The sequence below is a fragment of the Spizellomyces punctatus genome, assembly GCF_000182565.1.
Source record: "Spizellomyces punctatus DAOM BR117 chromosome Unknown supercont1.14, whole genome shotgun sequence".
In the NCBI taxonomy this organism is placed as follows: Eukaryota; Fungi; Chytridiomycota; class Chytridiomycetes; order Spizellomycetales; family Spizellomycetaceae; genus Spizellomyces; species Spizellomyces punctatus.
The window spans coordinates 517,264-528,811 of record NW_015971550.1 but is presented as its reverse complement, the minus strand read 5'-3'; the positions used below and the strand labels follow the sequence as shown (position 1 = coordinate 528,811).

The 11,548-nt window shown below is 46.8% G+C and overlaps 4 protein-coding genes across 4 annotated transcripts; 2 read left to right on the top strand and 2 right to left on the bottom strand.

Moving 5' to 3' along the window:
* Positions 1–79: 79 nt before the first annotated feature.
* SPPG_07152 (uncharacterized protein) lies at positions 80–2,117 on the top strand. The gene has a single exon (XM_016755326.1). It carries the CDS (start codon positions 390–392, stop codon positions 1,893–1,895), a length of 1,506 nt encoding a protein of 501 aa, XP_016605729.1. The 5' UTR covers positions 80–389; the 3' UTR covers positions 1,896–2,117.
* Positions 1,930–2,734, bottom strand: SPPG_07151 (uncharacterized protein). Its single transcript, XM_016755325.1, has 4 exons — positions 2,601–2,734; positions 2,482–2,544; positions 2,291–2,399; positions 1,930–2,228 (listed from the first exon to the last, which is right to left on the bottom strand). The coding sequence occupies exons 1-4, from the start codon at positions 2,709–2,711 to the stop codon at positions 2,131–2,133; spliced, it is 381 nt and encodes a 126-aa protein (XP_016605728.1). The 5' UTR covers positions 2,712–2,734; the 3' UTR covers positions 1,930–2,130.
* Positions 2,735–2,846: 112 nt separating this feature from the next.
* On the top strand, positions 2,847–8,164 carry SPPG_07150 (uncharacterized protein). The gene is made up of 28 exons (XM_016755324.1): positions 2,847–3,202; positions 3,403–3,410; positions 3,594–3,605; positions 3,678–3,704; positions 3,784–3,826; positions 3,894–3,905; positions 3,969–4,017; positions 4,081–4,154; positions 4,226–4,321; positions 4,387–4,509; positions 4,574–4,686; positions 4,755–4,844; positions 4,912–4,984; positions 5,037–5,129; positions 5,185–5,270; positions 5,327–5,517; positions 5,584–5,686; positions 5,745–5,843; positions 5,911–6,020; positions 6,084–6,228; positions 6,294–6,404; positions 6,466–6,586; positions 6,648–6,739; positions 6,811–6,913; positions 6,973–7,149; positions 7,213–7,337; positions 7,400–7,567; positions 7,630–8,164. Exons 1-28 carry the CDS (start codon positions 2,908–2,910, stop codon positions 7,897–7,899), a joined length of 3,009 nt encoding a protein of 1,002 aa, XP_016605727.1. The 5' UTR covers positions 2,847–2,907; the 3' UTR covers positions 7,900–8,164.
* Positions 8,165–8,200: 36 nt separating this feature from the next.
* Positions 8,201–11,523, bottom strand: SPPG_09446 (uncharacterized protein; the record flags this gene model as incomplete). Its single annotated transcript, XM_016757612.1, has 12 exons — positions 8,201–8,371; positions 8,440–8,533; positions 8,607–9,012; positions 9,120–9,228; positions 9,295–9,340; positions 9,418–9,468; positions 9,539–9,671; positions 10,625–10,662; positions 10,732–11,018; positions 11,085–11,162; positions 11,238–11,335; positions 11,403–11,523. 12 exons carry the CDS (start codon positions 11,521–11,523, stop codon positions 8,201–8,203), a joined length of 1,632 nt encoding a protein of 543 aa, XP_016605726.1.
* Positions 11,524–11,548: the final 25 nt, after the last annotated feature.

Genomic DNA, 11,548 nt, shown 5'->3' with positions numbered 1-11,548 from the left:
ATATGATCTGTTGCTATAACAACATGCGCCACACGTAGGAAATCCTTCCGTACGCTTCTCGTAATGGCCCGACCTTCTGCTTACTTGATTCCCGCTGGGCAAGAAGGCGAGGAAAGCGCTTACGGAACTGCAGCAACGCGCTGACGCTACGTTTCTGACTCAGGTATCGCGAACACTTTCTTCTGGGCAACGACTGTTGAAAAGCAATTGGCAAGAGCTTTTTGAGGGACTGTCTTTTGCCATCGACAGCCCCATTGCACGCCTTTTTGAAGCAAGTCAGATTGGTCAAAAACTCGACCGATCGGCTTCTGCAAAGACGTGGACCACGTCGCCTTAACCGGACTTTAGTCTTTACATAACCAAGCGGCAATAGTTTCGTAAGGAACGCCATGAGCGCTTACGCGACTCCTACTGCATTACCCCCAGCCCCACCAGTTGGTCTCAGCGGCCCGGGTGCTTCTGGGCTTCATATGCCCGGGAGTAGCAATTCCAAGACGACGTCACTCCAACCAAAGCCGGACGACTCGGGAAATCTCTCTTCCAACTCGGCCGACTATGATGACCGGGAACCTGGTGGCGGAAAGGCCCCTTCACGAGTTACTGCGCGTCGGGCCCAACAAAATCGTGAAGCACAACGCAACTTTCGTGAACGACGCAAGAATTATATTAAAGACCTTGAAGCCAAAGTCCAATCCCTTATATCCAAGGACGCGCTCCTACAAAAAACAGAACAACAATGCCGCGACTTCCAGATGATAGTTGACAGATTGAGCGCGGAGAGAGATGTGTGGGTTCGCGAGAGGGAATTATGGTGGAGGGAGAGGGAAGAGATTTACAGAGCTGTTGAAGCACTTCGGATGGAGGTTCGTCAGAGTCAAACTGAAAACAGACGACTGAGAGAAATGGCTTGGACTCTTTGGAATGACGTTGGTGGGCGCAATGGAAGCAATCCCGCTGGAGCTGAAGGGGAAGCTGCAGGTGGAGTAAGCACAGGAGAGGGCGAGGGAAAAGCAACCGAAGCACAAGCAATGGATGCTGATGCGGATGGAACCGCGAAAGCCTCAGATGAAGCCGATGGCGCTACTGCCAAGGCTGCCTCAAACGACATTGCTGGCAATGCCGCTGGAGGTGCCATGGATATCAGCGGATCGACCAGCTCCTCTGACGCCACCTCAACCGCAACGGGTACTAAGCCCGGAGCCGCTTCAGGCAACCCAACGTCAGGAAACGACATGGAGGCAACCGCGGGAGCACTGCCTGCCACACCGTTCGGCGACCTCTCAATGCTGGCCTCGTTGAATCCGCGCATGGCAGCAGCAAGTGGTAATGCGGCAAACGGCCCAGTTTCTCCGACCGATATTGCTCATGATCTGCTTGCTTTGTCGCGAGCGTCGTCGCCATCTTCTCGACATGCTCAACCGCCTAATACGGCAGCATCCTTGGATCAAGCTGGGAATTCCACAACCAGCAACGCTTTGGAAGACTTGAAGACTCGAATGTCATTCTGGGATGCCGAACGCGAAAATCTGTACAGGGCCGCGAGCGACAGAGAGCGTGAACTTCTCTTGTCCTCTCTAATTCCGGGTGCACCGCCTGCTGCCGGAATGAACCTGGCTGGAGCTGGTTTGAACGCAATGAACGCCGCGCAGCTATTTGCAAGGATGGCGGCCGGCTTGTGGGGTGAGCAACAGCAAGCTTCAGCTCAACAGCCTCAGCAACCCCCTGTGGGTAACGCTGGGGAAGCTGGAATAAAAGACCAAGGAACTGATGGACAAACCGAAAAGGACGGTTCTTCAGCAGCGGTTAACCCTGCAATGGTTCCATTCTTTATGCAGGGTGCAGCTCCTGCTGGTGGGGGTGTTCCGGGAGAAGGTGGGCAGACAATGTCGTCGTAGAAGGGGCAGATTTAAAAATGCTTATTGTTTAATTGGTGATTGTATTGGGTGTATGTGGTGGCTCGTAGGTGAGGCGGTTTTGGAAACCGGTTCCGCTTGTGCGGAAATATGGTCTCACCTATTCGAAGCAATACTTGTGGTAATTAACCCATTGTATCTTGTACTTGTTCGTACGACAATTTTGCAAAGAAATAGTTCGGTACAGCGAGTGCTCTTTATTCACCGTCTCGTTGGTTTACACCTGGATTGCGCCCATGTCCTGTTCCCTTCGTCGCTTTGACTCCATCTCCATTGTCAATTCGACGACGAGTTGCCAATCGTCATGGTATCCCTCTATGCAACGGCTCCAACTGTCAGATGATTTAGGTCCACATAAAAACCTGGCGACCACATGCCTTTTACGCATTTCTTGAACTCTCTTAATGCTTTTTCAATCTCACCAAGATTAAGAAAACAGTACCCTAACAGATGGCGGCCTGGAATAGACGCGCCAGGAAGCGTTATCTGCAGATCGAGGGTCAGCCAACGCTTGATCCGCCGGGAACTCGAGCAATTTATTTAGACAGGATCTGAAATCAATGCTCACATACTGCTGAAGGCAGACCAAGGCCCTTGAATATGCACCCAGCTGATAAAAGTCTTTGGCAACCTGTTCAAAAGTGTCCGTTAAATATGACGAACGAAGACTTTAGACAAATATCTTACCTTGTATATGTCATATGCTTCAGGAGGGCGATTCAACCGGCGTTGAAACCAGTCGAAAATCTCCTCCCGACTCATATTTGGCCGGAAACTCTCATAATCTGTAAAGTCCATTTTGACGTTCTGCTGGAGAACCGCCGGCGGCACAAGGTTAACAGCAGCTTTCCAACTGACGGACGCGTCTGCTTACGCAGCAGCCTGGGGCTCACGTGCAAGCCTTCGCATCCCAACGCTGTGACGAATTGCCAACCGTCCGGCATTTTGAGCAATTGAGCAATCTATACCTTTTTCATCCGCTGTCATTCACGTCATGGTGTCCAATACACCTTCTTTGCCAACAGACCCAAATATTGCACAAGCGACGCAAGCAGTTTCTGGCCAAAATGCTAGTGCCGAGGGTGCAAAATACTCCATTTTCGACAACATTCTCAAACCCGACCAAGATGATAGAGGATACCGCATGCTCACACTTGAAAACAACCTCCAAGCTTTATTGATATCTGACCCACATACGGACAAGTCTTCTGCGGCGCTGGATGTTCATGTGGGCCATCTATGTGATCCTGACGATGTGGCTGGGTTGGCGCATTTTTGCGAACACTTGCGTATGTACTGATCGCGGCAGATCCTGGTGTAAATGAGCGCAGCTTGGTGGTGATGCTGGAATCAATGTATTGGTACGGTCGTACTGGTATAGAGCATGGCCAGATTCTGCCCGCCGAGCAAGTTTCACGCAATGATTCAGTTCTAGCCGATCGCTAACATATTCTGTCTTTCAACTCGGGCCGATAATCTTGACATCCAGTCTTCATGGTAAGAGAAGGGTCTTCTGAGATACTTGTCACAGATATTACAAAGGTTGCCGGTGGACATAATCGCATATTATGCAATCACGTTGGCAACTTGGATTTGCAGTTGTGACGTTCTTCCGACAAACCTTGATGTTTCACATGTTATTTGAACTCATGTTTGCGTGTACTGTTCACTACAATATAGGGTACAGAGAAGGTAAACTATTTGCGGGGATCACAACTTCCGTGGGTCATCCCAATAAACTATGCTCTTTGTTTATAATTGTAGTATCCAGTGGAAAACGATTACAATCAAGTAGGTTGGATAGCCTAGCTGCAAAGCCTGCTCATAATATGTAGAATCTGCTGCTTACCCGACGTGCCATATTTTATAGTATCTTTCTGAACATGGTGGATATTCAAACGCATTCACATCTGGTGAGATAATACTGTAATCCCCGGGCGTCTCGTTCCTCCCATATTCCTAATTGCCAATTCATTTTAGTTGAGAACACAAGTATGAGCTTTTTTGCATAAAAGGGTGTATCCGCTACATGATGTTCATGTGGAACCTGTGCAGATTATTATTTCGAGGTTACATCCGATCACTTTGAAGGCGCCCTGGATCGGTATGCCTGATGTCAAGAAGGACAGAATCACGCGGAGAACGCTACTGACGCTTTTTTGTATAGATTCGCTCAGTTCTTCATCAGCCCCTTATTCTCCGAATCTTGCACTGAGCGTGAAATGAATGCGGTCGACTCGGGTGTGTATGGAACGGTGCCGTGGGTGGGAATATTGATTTGAGGATCAAAGCTAACGTTGCCGACCTACTAGAGCACAAAAAGAATCTGCATTCCGATAACTGGCGAGTTTATCAACTTGAGAAAGACTTGTCGAACGAAAAACATCCTTACCGCAAGTTTGGAACCGGTAATGCTCGTGAATGGATGACACCTCGCAAGGTTGCGAATTGATCGACTTATGACTTAATGTAGGCAATCTGGAGACTCTACGAGACATCCCCGCGTCAAAAGGCCTCGACATCCGCAAAATATTGCTAGACTTCCACAGCAAGTATTACAGCTCCAATATAATGAAGCTCGTATTGTTGGGAAAAGGTTAGTCATCGTTATCGTTTTGCCATCCCTCGAATTTCTTCCTGACGCGTACCTCTACCACCAGAGCCCCTGGATCAGCTAGCTGAATGGGCTGTTGAGAAATTTTCCGCGGTGCAAAACAAGGCCATTGACGTACCGTCCTTTGAAGGACATCCACTCACTGCTGCGGAACTAGGGGTAGGAGATTGGAAGTACTTGCTCACCCATGTGTATCGCTCGAACCTAAAGATCATCCGTTTTACCAGAAACAAGTGCTGATCAAACCAGTAAAGGAACTACGTCATCTTGAATTGACATTCCCATTTCCTGATACCCAGCCGTACTACAAAGTCCAAGTACGTTTGTCAATGCAAGGGATCATCTCTCATGCTTGCTGCTTATGAAGTTTCTGGCTGCCTCTAGCCAAGTAAGTACCTAGCCCATCTGATCGGACATGAGGGTGAAGGGTCACTTCTCTCCCTGCTCAAGAAGAAAGGTAAGATTTACTGTTGGGCCATATTATCCAGGTATCTCATTGGAGTGTATAGGTTGGGCTTTGGCGCTGTCCGCTGGAGTCACCCATGGTGGCATCAATTTTGACTTTTTCAAGGTCTCGATAGACCTTACCTTGTCTGGCGTCGGTGAGTAACGGGCCAAATCAACTACACGCTAAGCTGTTTAATCATATATCTTTAGAACATTACGAGGAAATTGTCCCAATCGTCTTCCAGTATATCAACATGGTGGTGAAAGATGGGGTCCAACCTTGGATTTACCACGAGGTCTGTCTGCAGTCACGCTGACTGTTACGTCTCTACCATTGCTCACAAAACTGTAGTGCAAGCAATTGGCGGAAATGACATTTCGCTTTAAAGAAAAGTCCCCTCCGGCATCCTACGCGTCTCGTGTTGCTGGAAACATGCACAGATACGATGCTCCAGACATTTTGTCGGGTCCCTATTTGATGCATCAGTACGACGCAGAGAAAGTTCGCATGTGTCTTAGTTACCTGCGACCAGACAATTTCCGGTAGAGCTTGTTTCTCATGTTAGCCATATTACGGCAGTGATACTTACGCGGAATGATTCCTTGTAGTTTGACTGTGGTATCTCCGCATCATGACACTACTAATTTCTCAAAAGCGCAGTGGTACGGGACTGAGTATACAGTCGAAGACTTCAGTGAAAGCTTGAAGCAGGTACGATTAGCCTGTTGCAAATTGTGATTACAGCCGAGACTAACCCACATTTGCAAAGGCACTGGCCAATATCGGTCACAATGCTGAACTGCATTTACCAAGCCGAAACGAGTTCATTCCTGAGAAGTTTGATGTGCGACGCTTTGATGTTGAAGAGGTTGGGATCTTGCTGTTCGTATGGGTCATCTCTTCAGATTCTGATGTTTGTTTCTGGTGATCAACAGAAAATGCGATCTGCGCACATCATCAAGGAGACGCCTCTTACCCGAATGTGGCATAAGAAAGACGACACGTTTTGGGTTCCCAAGGCAAATCTCTGGTTCCAATTGAAGAGGTGCGAATATACTGGACGCCCTCAATGCTGATGATTTATATTTAAACGTGCACTGTCTTCAAGCCCGTTGTCCTATGTCTCACCGCTAAGCTGCACGCTGTCGAGACTCTATACTGACCTTCTCAAGGACGCACTTAATGAATTTTCTTACTACGCGGAAGTTGCGGGACTATCATATAGTTTGGACAACAACACGGACGGCATGGTGGTAAGTAAGCCGAGAAGCCAGTACATTTGCTAGACCCATCATACTCAGTTTTTTATACTTGTTAGCTCGTTTTGGCGGGTTACAATGATAAGCTCCCGACGCTATTAACGAAGATTGTGGAAAAAATGAAGAATCTCAAGGCTGATCCTGAACGATTCAAATTCATTAGTGAACAAGTAATGTTTATACGCTTGACTTGCATGCACGATGACGCTTACCCAGATCTGGACTTTATAGGTGTGCAGATCGTACAAAAACTGGGCAATGGAATCACCACATCAGCATGCAATCTACTATGTCAGCTACTTGACGCAAGAGAAATTGTGGACACATGAGGAAAAGCTTGTTGAACTTTATGGTTGGCATACCTAGATTTCATGTTTGCAAATGGGGCGATTTGTCTTATCATTGATATCTAGGCATCACGCCTCAGCAAGTGGAAGAATTCTACCCGCATCTGCTTGAACAAATGCACATTGAAGGGTTGGTGCATGGAAATGTTGAAGAAGAGGTAGGTTGTGAGAGTCAGATACGTTAACCATGAACAACATTCACAATTTGTCGTTGGTTGCGGGTAATTAGGAAGCACTAAAGTTGGTGTCCATTGTCGAAGACGCATTCCATCCAAAGGCCCTTCCACTATTCCAGCGCGCACAGACCATGCGCACGCAGCTTCTAGTTCCTGGTACGCATGTGTATCCGTTAAAAGCTCAAAGCATATGTTAACCGCATTATTTTTTACAGGCATATCATATATACATGTGCGTGATGTTCCAAACGCCGACAATGTCAATTCCGCCATCGAGTATTACATTCAGGTGGGCGATTTCACCGATGCAGAACTACGAGCAAAGCTGAACTTGTTCAGTCAAATTGCGCATGAGCCCGCGTTTGACCAGCTCAGAACAAAAGAGCAGCTTGGTAAGTGTCTGTCGGCGATCAAGGGCTGGTGCGGATACCAACGAGAATCCTAAATTCGTGTAGGTTACATGGTGTTTAGCGGTCTACGCAAGTCGACGGGAATAATGGGATTCAGGGTGATCATTCAAAGCGAAAAAGACCCAGCGTACCTCGAGAGCAGGATAAACTCGTTTTTGGCATCTATGCGGGTTGGTACATTTGCTGCGTATTCGATAACATACCGTTACTCATCTACTGCGTATCGTTACAGTCTGTCATTAGCAAACTGACAGCAGATGAATATGCAAAGCATCAAGCAGCCCTAGCCGCGCGAATGTTGGAGAAAGATAAGAACTTGGGACAAGAGTCACACCGTTTGTGGACTCATGTTTCTTCGCGGTACTACAATTTTGAGCAGCACATTGAAGATGCTGATTTGGTATGTCGCTGATGGAAGACTGACTGATGTGAATCAGAATTGAACGCTCTTCTTGTATTTAGGTCAAATGTGTCACCCAAGACAGCCTGCTAGAGTTTTATGATACATATATTGCTCTCTCTGCTCCTGAACGACGGAAACTCAGTGTCCATGTACGCAGCCAAAAAAGCGGCTCCCCAGCGGACGAAGACGCCCAGGCCATTCTCGACGACCCCAGGAATATCCTCATCATAACAGACGAGGAAGTAGCAGAAATCAAAGCTGGATGGGAATTGAGCAAGGGAGCAGTGCCTGTTCAAAAGATTGAAGAATACATGTCCAAGAAGGGGTGAGTAGTGAGTAGGGATGTTGGGAGCATTTGAGAGATAGATGCTGTCAGTCGAAAAGATAGAAGGGGACAAAAAAAAGAATTGGCCATTTGCTAATTTTTTTAAAACTGTGTGTGTTAAGTGCCAGTCGGGTTCCGGTCGTGTCCCAAACTCCCAAGTTGTGATTTTTTTGTTTCAAGTACATGTCAGGCAGCGAATATCCGTTCAACTATGTAATGCTTAATGATCATCATTAACCTATCTACAAGAATGCTATATACAACTCTACGAGCTGGGCAACATGAAATGGATGTGCGGTTGTTTCCTAGTCTTCGCTCTGTCCTTCCCAGTCTTCAAAATCCATATCCTTTGGCTCTTTTGGTTCTGCGTCCTCCCCGTACTGTATGGCGTTATCCACATGTGATAGAACCAATTCAACAGACTCTTCGTCCTTGATATTGAGTGGGACGAATGTTACCATGTTGTACTCGTCAATCTGTCAGGTGTGGAAAGAATCAGATGTGATTTGTGTGCATACAGTAAGGTAAGAGTGGAGACACTTGCCAGTCGTACGAGAGCTTCATTGAGATCACGGAACTTTGGTCGGGTGTTTTGATTCACGTCTTCCAGGAGGAGGGTTGGATCTGGGTAGAGGTATCTGCGAACAAGCAACAGCCAGGTTGAGTGTGCATACGGCAAGTTCCTTCATGCTACAGATCTATGCAACAGACCGTTCAATATCCTGGGTTTTATGCCGCTTGTCGATCAAGTCCATTTTAGTCATCACATTGATATGTGGTATCTCCAATTGAACCATGGCACTCATGGCGCTCATGACCCCAGCAAAAAATTTGCTAGGATCTTCCACAAATTGCGAGTCCAATAGATATACTCCACAGACCCTATAATCCAGTCGTTGAAGGGCCTGCACTATTGTCTTCATGATTGGAAAATGTGTGTACAGCTCAATTTGACCGGGACAGTCAACAATGAGGTAGTCATCGTCATGGTCGCCAAGCTCTTCCTCTAAAAAGTCCAGGTTGTTTGTGAGGAATTCGAGGCAGTATATGAGTCCACCATTCGGGCCGTATCCAAGTTCTTCCTGAACGTCTTCGAGTGTGATGAGATCTCGGATATCTGCAGGGAGTTGCGAGTGAGTCTGTCTTGTCGCTAGTCTCATTCACAGTGTAGATCCAAGTTGTTGGCGTCCCACATGTGAATTCTGTCTAGCCCAAAGCTGTTACCTATTGTTGGTTGATACGTAAATCTCTCTGCGGCGGGATCGAGATTAACAAGGTGTACCGTCCGTTTTATCGTCTCACAATGAGTCATTATTGTTGAGCAATATGTCGACTGCCACACCCAGACATTGTCAATCACTTTTGGAGTAATTGAATGGTATGAGATGCAAGATTATACCTTTCCGCTTCCAGCTGGCCCCATGACGATTTGACACATTTTCCCCCTAAAGTTGACCATTAGATCCAATACTGAATCTCACTCGTACAAAAATAATGCCCCAACCAACCGATGATTCCTTACATCTTGCTCAATGTTTCTGCTTCCAGAAAGCAAATAAAATCCTCGTCAAAACTAATGATCTTGCAAGTCTCTAGTCTCAAATAATAAAAGTCACTAAAATTATTTGCGCCAAGCAGCTGACCTAATGCGCGTGTTGCTGGAAAGCTCGTCCACGTATTGTGTGGTCCAGAGAGGCGCTTCTTTACCCCAACTCCGCTCCTTGCCCTTTTGCTTTAGTGTTTTGCATCGCTTTCTTGTGATCGTATCCATCAGACCTACGATAGCTATAAGCACGCTTTCGATACCCCCCATATTGCAATAGATTTGCGAATCACATACCAACATTTGCACAATACCACGCCGACTAATCTGTGGGAGCCGGAAACGAAATGTCGGAGCTCAAATTACAGAAACTGATTGGTGAGTGTGTAGAGCGTGTTATAGGGCAAGCGCAGATAAACCTGCTGCAAGCCACAACCGTTTTGTGCTTGCCCTTGACAGTATGGCTAAAACTGTCACAATGTAACCACAGCATTGAATGAACGTCTCAGGCAAGATGAGGAATTGCCGCGAGTGAAAGTTTCGGAAGCAAGCAAAGCGTGAGTATCTCCTCGAGAATGTTTCCTCTCGGCGATTTAGATGAACGGTTGACTGAATTGTTCGACCGCTTCATCTTCATAGACTGGTGACGTTTGTAACATCAACCTCCGAACCGCTTACATCAAATCTGAAGCCCGAAGAGAACCCCTTCACGAGGAAGCCAAAGGGCGGTGGTTGTACAATCTTGTAAATGAAGCAGGCGTCCGAGTCGAAACCGTATAATTTAGAAAAAGCGTATGTCTTGCGGGGAGAGAAAAATATAGACAAGTTTTATTGGCACGTATTATAATTGTTGACGGCTGCGTGCGGGCCCACCCACTCTGGAACAGCAACTCTCCTGCCCACATTCTGCATCGGTGCGTGGCACTCCCAGTAGCATTGATATCAATGTGAGGACAACAGAATTCACAAAGCGTCAATCGAATGGGGCTACCTTCTCCAATGCACTTGTTTCTTCATCGGGTCAGCTCTGTTATGAATGCATTTACAGCATCAAGCCCATTCTCTCCAATCTTATCATCACGAATCAAGCTACATGAAATAAAGGATATAGCATTTGGTAGATGCTCAAACTTGAAAGGTTCACCCTCGTTCCCTATAAATTCGTCATCCTTTTCTTCATCCTGACTTTGCACCTCGGCAGACCTCGTCTTGCGGAGGTTGTCACTTGAAAATATACAAGGGTCATCAGAGACAAGCCTCCAGCTTGCAGAGAATGCTTGGGTGTTTACTTACATTTCTCCTTCCAGCATTGTTTGAATCTTATCTTCCTTCAACGCTAGCAGCATATCGTTCTTATTGCACAGTACGAGAATCGGAATTTCATTCCTCTGAGTGTAGCGATTTGCTAAAATATCGTACAAGTATTCCGCTGCGGAGCGAAGCTGTCGCGGTATTGTGGTGCTGTCAACGACGAAAACGATGCCCGCCGTGACAGGGAGGTATTCAGTGTATTTAAATCGCAACTTCTCATGGCCCGGTAGATCGACGACATGGACGGGACGCTGTTGGCTTTTGCCGTGCTATTATATAGATACACAGAATATGATGAGTAATGCTTCATCGTTCGCCACAAATCTAGTGCTCACCTTTTGAGATATTGGTACAAATCGTCCCTCATTTTCCGTCATAGAGGTATGCGTATCAACCATCTGCCCATTTCGAAGCTGTAAACGAAAGAGGCATCTGTTACGGCGGTGCAAGCTATATATCACGAAGGCAGCTATCGCAGACGCACCAACCTTCACGTAGAGGACTGTCTTTCCAGCATCCGACAGACCTGCCAGCAGGAATGTGTCCCGTTTATGTCCTCTCGTCTTTGAAAAGACGATAAATGTACCTTTTTACGTTTGAAGGTGCGTGTTAAGTGAAGCAACTCAAAGGTATTCCATGCGCCGGGTACATACTCAACAACAAGACGATCACCAAGGCTGCCAAATAAACCACGGACAGAGGGTCGGTTGCCTTGAGTAAAAGCCATGGTGGCAAGCTTTTGGAAAGAGCAGCAATAACGCTGTCTTGTGACATTTTGTAACAGCGAATGGAGATGCTG